A 21,548-nucleotide genomic window follows, 5' to 3' on the forward strand; every position below is an offset into this window, starting at 1 on the left:
ACAAATTTCCCATCCATCAGAATATGATATGAAAGTGCAATAAATGAGGTAAGTCGATGGGACCATACAGAGAGGTCAAAAGTCAGGACACCCCTAAGTGAAAATCTCCAAATTGGGCCCAAAGTGTCAATATTTTGTGTGGCTGCCATTATTTTCCAGCACTGCCTTCACCCTCTTGGGCATGGAGGTCACCAGAGCTTCACAGGTCACCACTGGAGTCCTCTTCCCCTCCCCCATGATGACATCATGGAGCTGGTGGATGTTGGAGACCTTGCGCTCCTCCACCTTCCGTTTGAGGATGTCCCACAGATGATCAATAGGGTTTAGGTCTGGAGACATGCTTGGCCAGTCCATCACCTTTACCCTCAGCTTCTTTAGCAAGGGAGTGGTGGTGTTGGAGGTGTGTTTGGGGTGGTTATCATGTTGGAATACTGCCCTGCGGTCCAGTCTCTGAAGGGAGGGGATCATGCTCTGCTTCAGTATGTCACAGTACATGTTGGCATTCATGGTCCCCTCAATGATCTGTAGCCCCCCCCCCCCAGTGCCGGAAGCACTCATGCAGCCCCAGACCATGACACTCCCACCACCATGCTGAGGGGAACCTGTCCTGTTATACCGCTGTATGGTCTTGGCCACAGTGCTGCAGATCAGTTTCAGGGTCTTGGCAATCTTCTTATAGCCTAGGCCATCTTTATGTAGAGCAACAATTCTTATCTTCAGATCCTCAGAGAGTTCTTTGCCATGAGGTGCCATGTTGTACTTCCAGTGACCAGTATGAGAGAGTGAGAGCGATAACACCAAATTTAACACACCTGCTCCCCATTCACACCTGAGACCTTGTAACACTAACTAGTCACATGACACTGGGGAGGGAAGATGGCTAATCGGGCCCAATTTGGATATTTTCACTTAGGGGTGTACTGACTTTTGTTGCCGGCGGTTTAGACATGAATGGCTGTGTGTTGAGTTATTTTGAGGGGACAGGAAATTTACACTGTTATACAAGCTGTACACTCACTACTTTACATTGTAGACAAGTGTCATTTCTTCAGTGTTGTCACATGAAAAGAGAGAAGGAATGTCACTGAGGGGGTGTACTTACTTTTGTCAGATCCTGTATGTAGATGAGATCATACAGAGAGGTATGTAGGGGATGCTCCCTGTGTCAATGATGTGGAAATTGCGGCCCTCTGTATGTATTATTTACTTTCTGTTTTCTTTTTTTCCAGTATATTCCAATGCCGGTTCTGTACGGCGTTTTTCTGTACATGGGGGTGGCATCTCTCAATGGCATTCAGGTAAGTCTCCACATTGATAACAATACTCAGATGTTACTCTACAATGAAGTGTCTTCTCTGAGCCCAGCGTGCCATGATGATCCACCTCCAAGAGATGTCATTGATGACCTGGGCTCACAGAAAGCAGACTGTGTCCTCCCCGGTATGGATGGAAGGACTGAAGGTGCAGAAAGATCCTTACAGCTGCTGCATGTCTCCGGCTGTCATCCATGCGTGGTGTATACCCGACTCTTAGTACATTGCACTTATCTGTGGGCCAATCCCACGCCATTCTCTCTCAGTTCACCCCCAAATATTGATAGGCAATCAATTACACCCCCATAGAGGGAATGGATGTCAAAGATAAATCATAATTAAACTGTGGAAGAAATTACACACAACAAGTTAAACGCCTCTACAAAATGCTCCAACCTTAATTCCCAAAACCTAACCTTGGTGGGTCCTTATACTCCAACCTTGGTCTTCGTACGCTAACCTTGTGTTCTTATGCTTTAACCCTGATCTTTATACTCTAACCCTGGTCTTTATACTCTAACCTTGGTCTTTATACTCTAACCCTGGTCTTTATACTCTAACCTTGGTCTTTGTACTCTATACTTGGGTTCTTACCATTCCAACCTAGGTCTTTATACTCTAACCCAGTGGTCCCCAACATTTTTGGCACCGGGGACCGGCTGCGTGGAAGAAAATTGCGCCAAGGCCCGGCGAGGGACTGGGGGTGATGTACGCACACGCGTGGGGGGGGGGTAAGCGAATTTTGCCGGCAATTTATCGGGCAATAGCTGGTGTTCGGCTGTTGCTACTTCAATCATCAGGGCACCATGGTTGTTATGGTGTCAGAATGATTGAAGCGCATTATTTCTTATATACATTGTAATATAAATGAAATAGTTCAACTCACCATAATGCAGAATCAGTGGGAGCCCTGAGTGTGTCACTTTCCATGTCGCCTGCCACCAGATGAGAAATGCCACTTGTCACACTGCCTGCCACCAGTTGAGGAATGCCACTTGCCACGCTGCCTGCCACCAGTTGAGGAATGCCATTTGCCACATCACCTGCCTGTGCCACCAGATGAGGAATGCCACTTGCCACGCTGCCTGCCACCAGTTGAGGAATGCCACTTGCCATGCTTGCCTGCCACCAGATGAGGAATGCCACTTGCCACGCTGCCTGCCACCAGTTGAGGAATGCCACTTGCCACGCTGCCTGCCACCAGTTGAGGAATGCCACTTGCCACATCACCTGCCTGTCGCCAATTGAGGAATGCCACTTGCCACGCTGCCTGCCACCAGTTGAGGAATGCCACTTGCCACGCTGCCTGCCACCAGTTGAGGAATGCCACTTGCCACGCTTGCCTGCCACCAGATGAGGAATGCCACTTGCCACACTTGCCTGCCACCAGATGAGGAATGCCACTTGCCACGCTGCCTGCCACCAGTTGAGGAATGCCACTTGCCACGCTGCCTGCCACCAGTTGAGGAATGCCACTTGCCACGCTGCCTGCCACCAGTTGAGGAATGCCCCTTGCCACATCACCTGCCTGTGCCACCAGATGAGGAATGCCACTTGCCACGCTGCCTGCCACCAGTTGAGGAATGCCACATCACCTGCCTGTCACCAGATGAGGAATGCCACTTGCCACGCTGCCTGCCACCAGTTGAGGAATGCCCCTTGCCACATCACCTGCCTGTGCCACCAGATGAGGAATGCCACTTGCCACGCTGCCTGCCACCAGTTGAGGAATGCCACATCACCTGCCTGTCACCAGTTGAGGAATGCCACTTGCCACATCACCCACCAGTGCCACCAGATGAGGATTGTCACTGCATTGGTGACACTGGTTCAGTGGTCTTTCTTAAATGAGGGCAGGAGAGCAGAGATGCTGGGTGGGCAGTGAGAGATGATGTCATCTCTCTGCTCCCCACCGCACCTCCGACATTCTGTATGCTGTGAGGGCAGAAGAGCGGGGATGCTAGGCGGGCAGAGAGAGATGTCATCTCTGCTCGCCAGCCCGCTTCTCTTATTCGCCCGCCCGCTTTCCTCTCTGATCCACCGGTGCCTTACAGCCTACCGTGGCCTGGCTGCAAAGATGCTACGGCCCGTTGATGACCCCTGCTCTAACCTTAATCCTCATAGTTTATCCTTGGGTCCCTATATTCCAACCTTAGGTCTTTGTACTCTAACCTTGGTCTTTGTATTTTAACATTGGTTTTTCGTACTCCAACGTTGGTCTTTATGGCTATGCTCCAACCTTGGTCTTCGTACGCTAACCTTGTGTTCTTATGCTTTAACCCTGGTCTTTATACTCTAACCTTGTGTTCTTACCATTCTAACCTAGGTCTTTATACTCTAACTGGTTATCATACTCTAACCTTAATACTTATAGTTTATCCTTGGGTCCCTATACTCTAACCTTGGGTCTTTATACTCTAACCTTGGGTTCTCATGGTCTAACCTTGGTCTTTATACTCCAACCTTGCGTTCTTACCATTCCAATCTAGGTCTTTATACTCTAACTTTGGTTATCGTACTCTAACCTTGGATCCGTATACTCCAACCTTAATCCTCATAGTTTATCCTTGGGTCCTTATACTCTAACCCTGGTCTTTGTACTCTAACCTTGGTCTTTATATTTTAATCTTGGTTTTTCGTACTCCTACCTTGGGTGTTTATACTCTGACTTGGGTCATGATGTTCCCAGTTTGGTCTTTATAATCCAACCTTGGGTCTTTGTGCTACATTTATATTATTTGCTATTTGTACTCAATAAAAAAAAGTTAATTAAGAAAAAAAAATATTCTGGCAAAAAAGGAAAAGCAAAATAATGTAAATTCCTGTTCTATCTGTCCTTAGTTCTGGGATCGCTGCAAGCTTTTCCTAATGCCGGCAAAGCACCAGCCTGACTATGCATATCTCCGGCACGTCCCTCTGCGCCGGGTCCATTTGTTCACCGTTGTTCAAATCGTCTGCCTGGCAGTTCTCTGGATTCTCAAGTCTACTGTTGCCGCCATCATTTTCCCTGTCATGGTAAGGAGAATATATATATCATTATTATATTATAGAGAGATAAACAGATTGTGATCCAGTCATCTCCGTATTCATTGTAATAAAATATAAGGAGGAAAACAATAGTTGTGGTCACTATTCACCCCGAAGGATTCTCCGTAATTTTATGACCACAATAAAAGGAAAACTCATATTTTTCATTCTTAAGATCTTTTTTCACCTAACTTGAAATTATTTAAAGAAGAACTTCGGGCAGATATAAAAGACGAGTGAATGTGAGACTCTGGTACTCGAAATCCAGGAATGTCTTTAACAAATACAAATGTTGCGCTTTTTCCTTTTATAAGTCCTGCTAACCACATACTACAAAATTGTGTTACAAAAAAATGGGAATTGAATATTAAAGCGATTGGTGGGATGGAAACCAACAGAGAACAAATTCCATAGAAAATTCCAAGGATCCCAAATGTCCAAAATATAACAAGATACTCAAAAATAAAATAAAAACATAATTGATACAAAAGAATATTTGTGTAATGCTATTTATCCAAACACACAAAGTTTGTATCCATAACATTGAATAATTGCTACAAAATATCAAACAGATTTCATTAGTGACCTTTATATGTGTTGATCTCATGTGCTGATAAAAGATTTTAGCCTCCCCGGCGGGATGATTAGTTCTGGTTTTAGGTGCTGAAAGCGGTACAATTATTTTGCATGGAAATTTGGCGTTTTATATTGTAGTCCTGTAATTCTTAGGAATAACTCTCTTAAATCTGTTCAAACCAGAGTCTAGCAGACATCCCGGGTATGATAAAGTTTATAATATAATAAATAATGATAATAAATAATAATAAAAATTATTCAATAATGTAATCAAATCCAAAAACACTGAAATTTGCTCATTTGCAGATTTGTCGCTGTCATTAGATTTAGTGTTTGATGACGAATTTCCCCACAAATCGCTATCGCTCAATTCTGCGAGTGATTATCATTTATTATCGCTGTTTTCTAGTTGGTCTAAAATCACTTTTGACATAAAGGGACACTTTTTGGTTGCTATGGGCAATCTCCAAATTCCAGGCAGAAAAAACAGTATTTATAATATAAAAGTGCATGCAGGGCACTGGACAGACCACTAGGGACAAAGGGGGGGTGTATTATTTTTTTTTATACAGTACTGGAATCTGTAAGATTAACCCCCCTGACGGTATTCCCGAGTCTGACTCGGGGTGGATTTTTCATACCAAAAGCGGTATCCCCGAGTCAGACTCGGGACTGCGTCGCTGGATCCAGGAGGAGGTTTCCTTACCTTCTCCTTCGAATCCAGCGATGTCTCCCCGCTGTACGAGCGAGCCGTGCCTCGCTCGATCTATCACATCGGCGATCTCCGTGCCCTGCGAGCGTTGCGACGCACGGGCACGGAGATCGGCGCCAAATTCAAAAAGTGAAATAAACAGTATACATACAGTATAATGTAATCTTACAGATTACATTGCTGTATGTAAATATTTCACATCCCCTTTGTCCCTAGTGGTCTCTCCAGTGTCCTGCATGCAGTTTTATATTGTAAAAACTGTTCTTTATGCCTGGAAACTGGAGATTGTCCATAGCAACCAAAACTGTCACTGTACATCAAAAATGATTTTAGACCAGCTAGAAAACAGCGATAATAAATTAGAATGACTCGCAGAATTGAGCGATAGCGATTTGTGGGGAGATCCGTCATCAAATACTGAAAAGTAATGACAGTGACAATTCTGCAACTGAGCAAATTTCAGTGTTTTTGATTAGATTACATTATTGAATAATTTTTATTATTGTTATATTATTATTTGGTACAATTATTTATAATTATTTATTATATTATAATTTATGATTTAATTTTTCAAACTTTATCATACCTGGGATGTCTGCTAGAGTCTGGTTTGGACAGATTTAAGAGAGTTATTCCTAAGAATTGCAGGACTACAATATAAAACGCCAAATTTTCATGCAAAATAATGGTACCGCTTTTAGCACCTAAAATCCGAAATAATGGTACCGCCAGGGAGGTTAAAGTACTGTGTGTGTTTTGTGTATTTTAACTTTTTTGAATTTGGCGCCGATCTCCGCTCCCGTGCGCCGTAACGTCGCAGGGAACAGAGCTGGGCGGCATTCAGGCACTGTGTGAATCGGGCGGAGGACGGCTGGATCAAACAGCGCGGAGGACATCGCTGGATCCAGGGAACAAGGTAAGTAACCTCTCCCTGTATCCTGCGATGCGATCCCGAGTCTGGCTCGGGGTTACCGCTTATGATAGTAAAATCCCAACCCGAGCCAGACTCGGGATCACCGCCAGGGAGGTTAAGTGATGCAAAGGGGTGGATTTACTAAAGGAAAATAAACTGTTTCTCCAGAGCTTAGTAAATGAGGCAAATCTTCACTTTTCAAACAATACCCAATCATATGCAAGGAAAATTTAAATAACAGCCTTTTTGCTTCCATATTATTGGATGATGGAATTCAGCAGAGCTTCTCCTCATTTATTAAACTCTGCAGCAAATGCACTTTGCAAAGCGCACAGTCTGTTTTCCTTTAGTAAATCAACCCCAAAGTGTCATATATACTCCATTATGCACATTCTCCTGTATTCCAAGGTACAATGCTTCATCTGGTAGAGACAGCCTCTTACCGTATATGATGGATCCCTATTACAGAGATCAAACATGCTGGATGAAAAATCCTGATATGTGTAGATGCCGGGGCGTAACTATAGGGGGTGCAGCAGTTGCGACCGCAACCGGGCCCTGTGATGCAGGGTGCCCATGCAGCCCCCCTCAACATATGGCCGGCAGCAGCATAGGCAGCTAGGGGTACCAGTGCACCATGCACACGGGTGGCTGGAGGTGGAGGGTGACTAGCAGAGCTCCATGCTCGACTATCGCACTGGCTGCTCTTTAGTTGTGCATTCCCCGCATGACCTGTGTCCTCGGCCGGCTCCTCAGAGTACCCCTCTCCTGCTCCATGCATTGCCGCTCAGTCTGATGTCTGTTCTCCCCAGCCAGAGTCCCGTCCCCCCCGAGTCCGGCCCACACTGCACTGCATACTTCTCCCGGGTAAACAAAGCACACAGATGCAGTGCAGCCCTATGAGAGCCGCCCGGAGGACACTGCAGGCTTGTCTGCCAGCCCCCCTCCTCCCCCGTCATACACAGATGATGAAAGGTCTTTCTGGGAGATATGCTGATCGCCCGTCCAGCACACTGGATGGAGCCCAGGCCAACATGGATGAGTGCGCAGCCTACAGCTTGGTCATGGTGAGTGAGAGGATCCCATCCCCCACACACCATTACATACCCCCGCCATCTCCCCCTGGGGACAGGGACCCTTTCTCACGTGGGGACAGGGACCCCCACCTCCCCTGGGGACAGGGACCCCTTCTCACCGGGGGGCAGTAACTTCATATGCCATGGAGAAAAGGACCTCATCTCTTCTGGGGATGGGGACCCCATCCTGCCTAGGGACAATCCCCCAATAGGGCACCTAAAAATAATTTTAAAAAATAATTAAAAAAAACTACTGATGCCAGTGGTGGAACTACAGGGCTCACAAAGGTCATACCTGGTACCACGCCCTGGAGTTCCACCGCCAGACTCGGAGGGAAGGGCCCTGGCTGGGGTTCAGGGGGGCCCTTCATGGTTTCTTGCATCGGGGCCCTGAAGGTTCTAGTTACGCCACTGTGTAGATGTAATTGTCACTGCTGGCACATTACCGAAAATCAAGCTGAGACCAAAGAGATGAATCACTATTCTCCATTCCCAGTAGATGACATTTGTGTGGAAACGCGTCAGTTCGGAGATTTTTTTGTAATGCCAATCAACTGGCTAGACGAGTGATGTCACCGCCAGATGTCCCTCCATCATCGCAGGCTAGCAGGTGCGTGCCCGCAGACTTAATGCCCGCCAGTGACGCGCCATCGTGGCATGGAGAGGCAGAACAGAGATGTAAACAAGGCATTTCCCTATTCTGCCTAGCAACAAGACAGGGATCTACTGTTCCAAGTCATCAAGAGCCGTGATCTCTTTCATGTTCTAGTGAGCCCCCCCCCCCCCCACAGTTAGAACACTTTTAACCCCTTGATCACCCCCTTGTGTTAACCCCTTCCCTGCCAGTGGCATATATACAGTAATCAGTGGCTATTTGTAGTGACTGATTATCAATGGTCCCAAAAAAGTGTCAAAAGTGTCCAATCTGTCTGCCGGTCATGATATATAAAAAAAAAAACCGCAGACCGCCACCGTTACAAGTAAAATCTTATGCCATAAATCTATCACCTATTTTATAGACTATATGAGTTTTGCACAAATCAATCAATAAACACTTATTGCAATTTTTTATTTTTTTTTACCCAAAATATGTAGAATAATACGTATCGGCCTAAACTGAGGAATTCTTTTTATATATATTTTTGGGGGATATTTATTATAGGAAAAAGTAAAAAATAATGTGTTTTTATTTTCAAAATTGACGCTGTTTTTTTTGTTTATAGCGCAAAAAATAAAAACCGCCGAGGTGATCAAATACCACCAAAGGAAAGCTCTATTTGTGGGGAAAAAAAGGACGCCAATTTTGTTTGGGTGCCACGTGGCACGACCGCGCAATTGTCAGCTATAGGTCATTAAGGGGGTAAATTCTTCCGGGGCTGAAGTGGTTAATATCTTTTATCAGCACATGAGATTCACACACATACAGGACACTAATGAAGTGATATTTTGTACCATTTATTCAGTGTTATGATTATGAACTTTGTGTGTTTGGATAAATATCATCACATATATTCTTTTGTATCAATTTTTTATTTTTTTAGTATATTGATATTTTGGACACTTGGAATCCTTAGAATTGTCTTTGGAATTGTTTCCTTCTTGGTTTGCGATAATCACTTTAAAAGACCGAGCCTCTCTTTGAGATCTGTTGTTTACAAGTTAAAATCATTTTTTTTTTGCTAGAAATATTACTAAGAACCCCCAAACATTATATATTGTTTTTGTTGCAATACTTTCTGTCACACCGTATTTGCACGGCGGTCTTACAAACGCAATTTTTGCGGAAAAAAATACACTTTTTTTTAATTTAAAAAATAAGATAACAGTAAAGTTGGCTCTATTTTTCTTTATGTTGTGAAAGATAATATTACACCGAGTAAATTGATACCCAACACGTCACGCTTCAAAATTGGCAACAAACTTTCACCCTCAAAAATCTCCACAAGCAAAGTTGAAAAATTCTACAGGTCACCAGTTTGTAGTGACAGAGGAGGTCGGGGGCTGGAATTATCGCTCTCGCTCTACCGATCGCGGCGACACCTCACATGTGTGGTGCCAACACCGTTTTCATATGTGAGCGCGACTTATGTATGTGTTCGCTTATCAGGGGGATGGAGTTCTTTAACCACTTCAGCCCCGGAAAGATTTACCCCCCCCCCCCTTCCTGACCAGAGCACTTTTTGCGATTCGGCACTGCGTCGCTTTAACTGAAAATTGCGCGATCATGCGACAATATTGACGTCCTTTTTTCCCCACAAATAGAGATTTCTGTTGGTGGTATTTGATCGCCTCTGCGGTTTTTATTTTTTGCGCTATAAACAAAAAAAGAGCGACAATTTTGAAAAAAAAAACACATTATTTTTTACTTTTTGTAATAATAAATATCCCCCAAAAAATATATAAAAAATATTTTTTCCCTCAGTTTAGGCCAATACGTATTCTTCTACATATTTTTGGTTAAAAAAAAAAATCACAATAAGGGTTTATTGATTGGTTTGCGCAAAAGTTATAGCGTCTACAAAATAGGGGGTAGTTTTATAGCATTTTTATTATTAATTATTTTTCACTAGTAATGGCGGTGATCTACGATTTTTATCAGGACTGCGACATTATGGCGGACACATCGGACAATTGTGACATACTTTTGGGACCATTGTCATTTATACAGCGATCAATACTATAAAAATGCACTGATTAATGTAAAAATGTCACTGGTAGTGAAGGGGTTAACACTAAGGGGCGATAAAGGGGTTAATTGTGTTCCCTTGTGTGTGTTCTAACTGTAGGGGGAGGGGACTGACTAGGGGAGATGACAGATCGCTGTTCTCCCCTCAGATCCCGGTTCTCGGTGTGCCCCGAGCGATCGCGGGACCCCCGGCGGTGAACGTGCCCGCTGGGCACTCGCATCGGCTCCGGGGGCGAGCGGAGGGCTCCCCTAGTGGCTGAATATGTTACCCACGTAACATGACGGCGATTGGCGCAGCCGAGCCATGGAGCTACAGATCAGCAAGAGGTTAAAAAAAACATTTTTTTTTCTTTTTACTTTTTCTTTTTTTATTTTACGCTGTCTATTAAAAAAATGAGTTTGTGTCTCTTGTATTCCAATTACAAGGAATGTAAACGTCCCGTGTAATAGAAAAAGCCTGACAGGGCCTCTTATATATGGAAAGGCCAGTATGGTGGCCTGGAATTATGGGTGGAGCCCGGTGGAGTATATAACCAGCCCGTTCGCCTGGCTCCCTCGTCGGTTCCGGTGCGCGATATCTGATACGTCAGAAATCAAGGGCCGACTATCCACGAGACTTTACAGTGAGCCGGGTTCGTGAGTTCCTACGTTTTCGTCCGCCTCGTGTCGACAAAACCTTGTCGTTCGTCAGCGTCCGTCTGGTCGCCGTCTGAGTCGCTATACTCTAATCGAAAGTTTCGTTGTCGTACAACACGTCTGGGCCGGCTGTCGCAGGTAGGGCTTCGGCACCCTTTTCGTTTCATGTGTTTTAAAAGTCACGTAAATTAGATTCCTGAACTCACGAACCACTCACTCTAGCTTACACGAACGGCTTAACCGCGACACTTGTATTCGGTACCTCGCTGTCACTACCCCTTCTTCGTAGAAATCGTTGTCACCTTTTCGATACACGTCGTTCGTGCCAACTGGCTTCGTTTCGCAGCACGTCGTTGCTAAACCAAATGACTCTTTTGTTGTGTTCGAACCGATCGAACCATCTCGAAATCACAGCCGTCTGCTTGTCGCGCCAAATCGAGCAGTCCGGGCAATGTCAATCTCAGATTGTCCAAAAACTGGAAAAAAGAAAAAATCATGTCATACCGTTGGTACTATGTCCGTCATGTCATTTCCTTTCATGTCAATCATTGCAGTCACTTCAATCATGTCAGTCGGTGATGTCGGATCATTTAATTTTCTGCCATTTCTAACCATGTTATCATTTCTGCCACTTGGCGCGCTCCGATTCGAATCCCGTCGCATCTCGAACGCACCGATTCGCTTCAAAGTGCCCCAAGGTTGGCCTCATTTCCGTACATACTCCAGAGACTGAGTCACTCGCAGGTCCAAGCATGGTCCTTGTTTCTAGTCTTTGTCATGGCATAACATTTCTGTCACTTATTACGCTCCAAGTCGAATCCCATCGCATTCCTCATGCATCGATTCGTTCTGGTGCGCCCAGCTGCACGCCTCATTTCCGTACCCCCCCCCTTTTTTTGCCTGAGCTCCACGTGGCAGGGTCCCCCCCCCTGCCTGATCTCCACGCGGCAAAGTCCCCTCCCCCCCCCCCTGCCTGAGCTCCACGTGGCGGGGTTCACCCCTCGCCTGAGCTCCACGTGGCAGGGTCCCCCCTCCCCCCCTGCCTGAGCTCCACGTGGCGGGCTCCACCTCCGCCTGAGCTCCACGCGGCAGATCCCCCCCCCCCCCTCTCCCCTGCCTGAGCTCCACGTGGCAGGGTTCACCCCTCGCCTGAGCTCCACGCGGCAGGTCCCCCCCCCCCCCCTCCCCTGCCTGAGCTCCACGTGGCGGGCTCCACCTCCGCCTGAGCTCCACGCGGCAGATCCCCCCCCCCCCTCCCCTGCCTGAGCTCCACGTGGCGGGCTCCACCTCCGCCTGAGCTCCACGCGGCAGATCCCCCCCCCCCCTCTATCCCCTGCCTGAGCTCCACGTGGCGGGGTTCCCCCCCGCCCGAGCTCCACGCGGCAGCCCCCCCCCCCCCCTCCCCTGCCTGAGCTCCACGTGGCGGGCTCCACCTCCGCCTGAGCTCCACGTGGCGGGTCCACCTCCGCTTAAACCCCACGTTCTATACGCATCTGCGTTGGGAAAAAAAAAAAAAACGGGGAAGGGAAGGGAAAAGGAAGTCTTGCATCTACGACGCAACCAAGTCACGTCTCTGTCGCCATACGCACATTATTCTAAATTCGGTTGTCTGCTCGTTTCATTTATGCAGCTCATTTCAGTTATGTCTTTCTTCACATTTTCCAGTCTTACCTCCACGATTTAGCTAGACATCTCTCTGCAGGCATAGGAGTCTCATACAAACTTACCTTCATCTCCTCAGATCAGTCGAGTTTTCAGTAGGTCCAACCTGCACCGGGTCGGACGGTGCCTCCTTAGGTAAGAGAATCTTCGGGAAGGGAAACGCCCACAAGCGGTAGTGCCCTTCTCAAAAAAAAAAAAAAAAAAAAAAAAAAAAAGAAAAAAAAGAAAAAAAAAAATATATAAAAAATAAAAAAGTTTGCTTAGGAGTCTCCTACGAGTCTTGTAATCCATGTCACCCTCTTAGGTTTCGTATAGGAGGAAAACCCGGTCCCAGGGATTAATAAAGCTTACCAAGCCCGGATTTTGCCACCATGTCCCAGGCTGGCAGCGAGGACTACACGGCTCCGTTGTCTCCGTCTCTTTTCTCAGAGAGCGGCAGCCAAAGGTCCTTCAGAACATGGACCATCCCCAGGCTGACGGCCGAGTTGAGGCGTAGGGGCGTACCCTTCCCAGCTACAGCCAGAAAGGCCGAGCTCTTCAGGCTCCTTTTCCCTCCTGCAGCCGCGGTTGAGGATAGTGCCCAGCAGGCCTCCCTGGGCTCCATCGCTGCCTCCATCACGCAGCTTCACACGCTGGTGTCATCCCTGACGACCTCAATGTCAGAAGTTCAGAGTCGGGTGGCCCTCCTCGAGACCCGCCCAGTCGTTTCTCCTCCTATTCCAGCTCCACAAGCAGTGGAGAACACTAGCGCAGGTACCCCCGGGTGTACGCCAGTAGTGTACCCTTCCCATTTAATATCAGCCAACATCAGGAAGGACATCCTAGAGGGAAAGGACGTCAATCTGGCCTCGCTACTGATATCCATTCACGAGCTGGCAGAAAATAAAGCTTATACTTGGGGGGACGTGTCGGTGGTCCTCAAAGCCAAAGACCCCAGGCTGGACAGGAAGCTGTCAGTCACCGAGTTCACCCTGGCCTTCGGCATGCTGAGGGATGTCATCTGCTCGGCCTCCCCCGGCAGAAGGGAGGAACTGGATCGTTACCTCCACGTAGTAGTCGACCTGGGGTACAAATACGGCGGTTTCGCTTTTTATGACTATCACCGCTCCTTCTCCGCTAAGGCGGCCGCCAGGCTCTCTCAATTTCAGTTACCTACGGATTGGAGTGCCTTGGACACCGAGTTGTTCTGCCGACACTTCGCAGGGCTGCGGTCTCCTCTTTGTGCCATCTGCCAGTCAGCTACTCACACCGCGACTTGGTGTGCCAGCTCGGTGGCAACCCCGCCTGTAGACGGTCCATCGACCTCAGGTTCTGCCCAGGCCCTACCAGCACCGGCACGCCTGCCTCAGACAGATAAACTGGGGCGCCCGGTCAAGACCTTGGGTGGCGCAGCCATCTGTAACAACTATAACAGTGGGTCGTGCAATTTCAGCCAGTGCAGGCTGCTCCATGTATGCTCACGGTGTAATAGAGCTCATCCCAGGCTCATGTGCGAGCTTAAGCAGGCTAGGAAATCGTGACTGAGCCGGGTCAACGTGTCGTGGCTCGGTGTCTACCTCGCCAATCACCCCACCCCCTCACTTGCCACCTACCTAGTCCAGGGCTTTACTCAGGGCTTTCATACAGGACTTATTTCCCTCCCTCACCTCACACACGAGTGCCAGAACCTGCGGTCAGCAGCCACCGACGTACAGGCCATCGACCAGCTGTTACAGGCAGAACTAGACCGGAATTTCATCATAGGCCCTTTCACGAAGCCCCCATTTAACACCTGGCGAGTCAGCCCTATTGGGCTTGTCAAGGGCAAGTTCTCAAATAAACTTAGGTTGGTCTACGACTTGTCAGCGCCTTATTCTTCCTCTGTCCCCAGTCTTAATTCTCTTATCCCCTCCGAGGAGTTCTCCCTCAAATACGCGTCCGTAGACATGGCCATCCAGGCCATTCTCAAGTCAGGCACAGGTACATGGCTCTCCAAGGCCGACATCTCGGACGCCTTCAAGCTCCTTCCTATCCATCCATCTCTCTGGTGCTGGCATGGCATCAAATGGAGGGAGCTCTACTATTTTGCCACTAAGCTGACCTTCGGGTCCAAGAGTAGCCCCTGGCTCTTCGACTCGTTTGCGCAGGCTCTCGAATGGATCTTGCTGCACGTAGCCCAGTGCCAGGGAGTCATACACTACTTGGATGACTTCCTGCTGGTCGAGTCACCTGGCTCCCTTCCAGGGGATTTGGATAAACTAAGGGTGGTCTTCAATAATCTTGACGTCCCGATTGCTGAGCACAAGGTAGAGGGCCCTGCGCAGGCAATCACCTTCCTCGGGGTCAGCTTAAATACCAGCACTATGCAGGCCAGCCTTCCCCCGGATAAACTAAGCCGCATCAGGTCGGTCATGAGGGACTTCACCCGCACCAGAACTTGTACCAAGAGGCAGTTACAGTCCCTTCTCGGTATGCTTAATTTTGCCATGCGCATCATCCCTCAAGGTCGCGCTTTCATATCACGCCTGTTAGTCCTACTGTCTCATTCACAAGACCCGGAGCATATCCTCAGCCTGGACCCCGCAGCTATAGCAGACCTTGCCATGTGGGAAGAATTCCTGACGTCCTGGAATGGCGTGTCCCTCTTCATTCCCTCCGTGTCCTCCTCATCGCCGCAGGTCGTGACCGACGCAGCGGCCTCCACGGGTTTCGCGGCAATTTTTGGCCACCTCTGGCTTGCAGCCCCTTGGCCTCCTCAGATACTGGCTATTCCGGGCTTCACCGAGACGTCCTCCCTATTTGAGTTGTACCCCATCGTAGCCGCTGCCCATACGTGGGGCCGCAGTTGGTCCGGTCAAACAGTGACCTTTTCAACGGACAATCTCGCCACTGCGGAAATCATTAACAAAGGCAGGTCCAAGTCTCTGGAGATTATGTCCTTCCTGCGGCGACTGGTCCAGCTCTCGTTATTGTTTCAATTTAATGTCCATTGTGCCTTTATCCCCGGTAAATGTAACCGGGCAGCGGACGCCCTTTCCCGCTTTAACTTAGTTTCCTTTTTTGATCAGGTGCCCGGAGCCGGACCAACGTCAGCAGTTATCCCGGACTGGTCTCAACTGACCCTGGATTAACCCCTCACCTAGTAGCCGCGACTCAACTCATCAATCACTCCCTCGCAGACAATACCCGCAAGGCCTACCAAACAGCCTGGAGGGCCTTTAACCGCTTCTTAACGTCTCACTCCACAGAGACCTCCCGGGTCAAGCAAGTTCTGGCCTTCGTTGCCCATTGCCACTCGGACTTGGCGCTATCCGTCAACACGATCCGACTATACCTGGCCGGGGTACAACATTTTACGTCCCTCCAGGACCCCGCTGAACCCTCCTTGTTCACTTTCCACGCCATTCGGGCCGTCATGCGTGGCATCCAGAAACGCCAGCCTGCGGCCTCCCTCAAACGCTTGCCTATCACAGGAGACATTTTCAGAAACATGTCCGATATTTTGGCCACTGCACCTTTCGGACTCCACACTAGTATCATTATACAAGCAGCCATACACCTGGCCTTCTACGGCTTCTTGCGGCCAGGCGAGTTTACCTCCAGTAGCCCCTCAGCTCGCACGCTATGCAAGCACCACCTGGTCAGGCACGGAGACCATTTCATCCTGCATATAGCAGTGTCCAAGACGCAACAACTTGGCCCGGGGACGGACATACATTTTTATAAAACTAACAACCGCTGGTGCCCGGTCGCCATGCTCACCCGCTTGTTGACCCTTCTGGCCGATCAACCAGGAACTGGCCCGCTTCTACCATTCCACGGTAAGCCACTGAACGCAGCCCAGTTCATGGAGCATGTCAGGATACTCCTGGGCATCCTTCACCTCGATCCGGCTCACTACTCCGGACATTCGTTTCGGATCGGAGCAGCTTCAACTGCCTCCCGCCAAGGGGTCCCGGTCCACATCATCAAAAAGTTGGGTAGGTGGAAGTCCGCCTGCTTCGCCCGTTACATACCCAATCCGCAAGTAGAGATGGCCCAGGCCTTCATCAAGCTCACCCAGTAACAAACTCGAATCAATAAATGCAATCCCTACCTGTATGTTTTTGCCCCCTTATTTTGGTATACCCTACGTTAGGCCAGGGCACACTTTCAGGTCCGGTTCAAGTAAGCGAGTTTTGTGTTATCCTTGTTTGTCATCCTTATCCGTATCGGTCAGAGGGCTCTGGGCCATAAATGGAAAGGCCAGTATGGTGGCCTGGAATTATGGGTGGAGCCCGGTGGAGTATATAACCAGCCCGTTCGCCTGGCTCCCTCGTCGGTTCCGGTGCGCGATACCCACCCACCCATCCCCTGTCAGGGCATTTCTCAAGCATTATACTCCCGGGCGAGTACTCATTTCACTCCATTTCATTTTCATTTCATTCATTACTCATTTCTCTATCAAGGGTATGCCCCCTTATTTTGGTATACCCTACGTTAGGCCAGGGCACACTTTCAGGTCCGGTTCAAGTAAGCGAGTTTTGTGTTATCCTTGTTTGTCATCCTTATCCGTATCGGTCAGAGGGCTCTGGGCCATAAATGAGATCCGGGGGGCAGAGACACTGACATGAAATGAAAAATAAATAAAAAATGTCTCCCCCCCCCCCCCCTTTAAGACCATTGGGTGGAGGTGACTGACGTCTGTCATCCAATGGCGTGGAGCCGAGCGGCGGCCATCTTTTCCTCACTCTGGATCCAGCCTGAGAGGGGAAAGAACCGGATCGTCTCCACGGCTGCCGACGGCTCCGGTAAAGGGGGGAGACCACCGGGGGGGGGGGCCTCTCCCATCGCCGATAAAAGTGATTTTGCGGTGAATCCGCTGCAGAGACCACCGTTATCTGGAAATCGGGCTTCCCGTGGTGTGAACCGGTCCCGGGATTATGGCGCCAGAAACACGCGGTATAACGAGAGCCGGAGACACACAAGCAGATAATACGGAATTCCCGTGTTTTGTAATCTGCGCTTTACGAGGATTTATAAAAGGAAACATTTGTATTCTTATTAGATATAAAAGACGCGGATTCCTTGAGCTCTGTAGATATCAATACCTCCGATTTTTACATACAAGCGACTGACCGGGAATAAGAGAGGAAGAAGCAGCACAAGGGACCAATCACAATGCTGATAGGAGGAGAGAGGGGAGTGACAGAGAGATGAGCTCATCGCTGTCCAATCACAGGCTGGGGCCTTTATTCATTTATTTGGCAAAAAATAAGGAGGGCAGGAAGAGGGTAGGAGTAACTGGTATTGGGGGGGGGGGGGGCGCGGGGGCAGGAAGGGTGTAAAAGTGCCTGGTATTGGGGGAGGGAGGGTAGGAAGGGGGTAGAAGTAACTTTTATGGTGGGGGGAGGGCAGGAAGGGGGTAGAAGTAGCTATGAGTAAGCGCTGTTTGTAGTGTGAAACGCGTTAGAATTTTATTCAAAAATCCTTTTTTGTTCCCTTTTTGCTGTGACGTTTTGTTCAATGGAGTTTTGCACTTGCATTTTGAAGAAATAAAGGCATCTAATTTTTACACAATCCGGAGTGCGGCTATCCAGAGTTTCGTTCTGTTTCTACACAAGGGGGTAGAAGTAACTGGTATTGGGGGGGGAGGCAGTAAGGGGTATAAGTGCCTGATATTGGGGGGAGGGCAGGAAGGGGTAGAATTGCCTGGTATTGGGTGGAGGGCAGGAAGGGGTAGAAGAGCATGGTATGGGGGGGCAGGAAGGGGGTAGTAGTGCCTGGTATTGGGGGGAGGGCAGAACTGGGTAGAAGTGCCTGGTATGGGGGGGCAGAAAGGGGGTAGTAGTGCCTGGTATTGGGGGGAGGGCAGGAAGGGGTAGAAGTGCCTGGTATGGGGGGGCAGGAAGGGGTAGAAGTGCCTGGTATGGGGGGCAGGAAGGGGGTAGGAGTACCTGGTATTAGGGGGGAGGGCAGGAAGGGGTAGAAGTGCCTGGTATGGGGGGGGGGCGGAAAGGGGGTAGTAGTGCCCAGTAGGCAAGTGCATCTTATAAACGTAAGAGCGATAGCAAATGTGGCCAATATTCTGCCTTCCTTCATAGAGGAGACCTGAGGATGTCCTGTCTGTAGCCTGACTGGTGTCCAGCTCGGGTACCAACCAGAAAAGGTCATCTACTCTCTCTCTCTCTATATATATATTAGGATCTGGCGTGAAATCGCACGCGGAGCGCTTTGCTCCTTGAATGTGATTTCTGGACGGGTTCCCATGATTCCTTTGAGAACTTCCGCTCCTGCCCCATGTGCCCCAGTCTACATTGGTGGTGCGGGGTTAGGCTTGTGTAGGTCGGTCCGGTGATATACCGTCTAGTAGGACAGGAAGGAGATCTCCCGGTGAATCATGGGAGTGAAGCGTCCACCAAGTCCTGGAGGACCTGGAGCAGAATGAACAGATCTAGTTGGCTGGTTTAGGAGGTCTGCAAACCATCATCAGATCTGAAGACCTCCAGCGTTGGGGAATAGAGAAGAAGGTTGGTGGTCTTGTTGGGGGGGGGGGACAGTAGAGAAGAAGGTTGGTGGTCTTGTTGGGGGGGGGGCAGTAGAGAAGAAGGTTGGTGGTCTTGTTGGGGGGGGGGGGGACAGTAGAGAAGAAGGTTGGTGGTCTTGTTGGGGGGGGGACAGTAGAGAAGAAGGTTGGTGGTCTTGTTGGGGGGGGGACAGTAGAGAAGAAGGTTGGTGGTCTTGTTGGGGGGGGGGACAGTAGAGAAGAAGGTTGGTGGTCTTGTTGGGGGGGGGGGCAGTAGAGAAGAAGGTTGGTGGTCTTGTTGGGGGGGGGGGGCAGTAGAGAAGAAGGTTGGTGGTCTTGTTGGGGGGGGGGACAGTAGAGAAGAAGGTTGGTGGTCTTGTTGGGGGGGGGACAGTAGAGAAGAAGGTTGGTGGTCTTGTTGGGGGGGGGGGGCAGTAGAGAAGAAGGTTGGTGGTCTTGTTGGGGGGGGGGACAGTAGAGAAGAAGGTTGGTGGTCTTGTTGGGGGGGGGGGACAGTAGAGAAGAAGGTTGGTGGTCTTGTTGGGGGGGGGGGACAGTAGAGAAGAAGGTTGGTGGTCTTGTTGGGGGGGGGGGACAGTAGAGAAGAAGGTTGGTGGTCTTGTTGGGGGGGGGGGGGCAGTAGAGAAGAAGGTTGGTGGTCTTGTTGGGGGGGGGACAGTAGAGAAGAAGGTTGGTGGTCTTGTTGGGGGGGGGGGACAGTAGAGAAGAAGGTTGGTGGTCTTGTTGGGGGGGGGGGACAGTAGAGAAGAAGGTTGGTGGTCTTGTTGGGGGGGGGACAGTAGAGAAGAAGGTTGGTGGTCTTGTTGGGGGGGGGGGACAGTAGAGAAGAAGGTTGGCGGTCTTGTTGGGGGGACAATAGAGAATAATAATAATAATAATAATACATTTTATTTATAATGCACTTTCCATCAAAAGACCTCAAAGTGCTACATAATTACAATAAAAACAAACAAACCGCTTAATTTACAAAACATTTGCTAAAAAGAAAAGTCTTCAACCCCTTTTTAAAATTTTCAGTAGACTGAGAAACCCTCAGACTATCAGGCAAAGCAGTCCACAGACGTGGGGCAGCAGCACAAAAAGCCCGTCTCCCATGGTTTTCAACCTCGTTTTTGGAACCTCTAAACAATTCAAATTAGTTGAGCGAAGAGAACGCGGTAGATTTTGCAATCTAAGAAGTTCCTTAAAGGGGTTCTGCACTCAGAATAAAACATTTGCCCATTCTCTTGCCTCTAGTTAATATATTTCATAATGCCACCTGTTTTTTTTTTGCATTCACCTACCTTTTGTAATCTTTAGTAGTTTATTTAAAAACCCCTGCGGCGATGGGCGGTCTCTTGCGGGGATCAGCGTCATTTCCTGCTGAAGCCCGCACTGTCTCCTGGGATCTCGTTCGTGTAATCCCAGGAGACATTGCGGCTAATGCACCCGAAATCACGCGAGATGTCGGCTGTAGCACCCGAGATCTCGCGAGATGTCGGGTGCATTAGCCGCAATGTCTCCTGGGATTACACGAACGAGATCCCAGGAGACAGTGCGGGCTTCAGCAGGAAATGACGCTGATCCCCGCAAGAGACCGCCCATCGCCGCAGGGGTTTAAAATAAACTACTAAAGATTACAAAAGGTAGGTGAATGCAAAAAAAAAAACAGGTGGCATTATGAAATATATTAACTAGAGGCAAGAGAATGGGCAAATGTTTTATTCTGAGTGCAGAACCCCTTTAAGATAAGGTGGAGCTTGTCCATGTATGCATTGATGGACAAGAAGAGAGACCTTATACTCAATCCTTGTAGAGACCGGCAGCCAATGAAGAGATTTTAAAATTGGAGTGATATGCTCATGCTTCCGCACTCTCATTAGGATCCTCGCTGCAGAGTTTTGAACGTAGAGAAGAGGTTGTCGCTCTTGTTGGGGGGACAATAGAGAAGAGGTTGGATGGGTTCTGTGATCACCACCTTGACTTGTTCCCGCAGATCCTTGGCCTGATGATGGTGAGGAAGATGCTGGATTGGGTGTTCAGCCAACACGACCTCGCCTGGTTGGATGACATTTTACCAGAAAAAGACAAGAAGAAGAAGAAAGGGAAGGAAGAGGTGGATAGTGATGAGGTAAGATGGGCACAATGGTGATGTCATACTGGTAGGGAGGAGTTCATCTCGATTCCGGGGAAAAGAGCGTTCCGGAGGGGATTACTCCACTTTATCTCTACAATGGATCTATATCCAACCAATCACAAGAAATGTAATGAAAACAATGGGCGGGGGGTGGGGGGTGGTAAATAGACGGGGCGGAGGGCGGCTCCTCCAGGGCTCAGTGAACGTTGTTGGATATAAATGACGGCACTATTGATCGGGAGTTCTCCATCACATAACATCCCGAATCATAGGACCATCCACCTCATTCACCAAATCATAGGACCATCCACCTCATTCACCAAATC

General features: G+C 48.8%; 1 protein-coding gene across 5 annotated transcripts in view; it reads left to right on the plus strand.

Annotated features, from left to right (window-relative positions):
• Window positions 1–1,180: 1,180 nt before the first annotated feature.
• The window catches only part of LOC143973618 (electrogenic sodium bicarbonate cotransporter 4-like), a 30,448-nt gene continuing 10,080 nt past the window's right edge, over window positions 1,181–21,548 (plus strand). For all 5 annotated transcript variants that reach the window (XR_013272096.1, XR_013272097.1, XR_013272099.1 and 2 more), the window contains exons 1-3: window positions 1,181–1,298; window positions 4,155–4,328; window positions 21,082–21,216. Coding sequence is in view for 1 of the 5 variants with exons in the window: in XM_077474473.1 (XP_077330599.1) it covers window positions 1,239–1,298; window positions 4,155–4,328; window positions 21,082–21,216 (369 nt within the window). In the remaining 4 variants the exon portion in view is untranslated. The remainder of the gene's footprint in view (window positions 1,299–4,154; window positions 4,329–21,081; window positions 21,217–21,548) is intronic.

Source organism: Lithobates pipiens, unplaced genomic scaffold (genome assembly GCF_037356315.1).
Source record: "Lithobates pipiens isolate NorthernLeopardFrog02 unplaced genomic scaffold, aLitPip1_a1.2 Scaffold_86, whole genome shotgun sequence".
Taxonomy (NCBI): domain Eukaryota; kingdom Metazoa; phylum Chordata; class Amphibia; order Anura; family Ranidae; genus Lithobates; species Lithobates pipiens.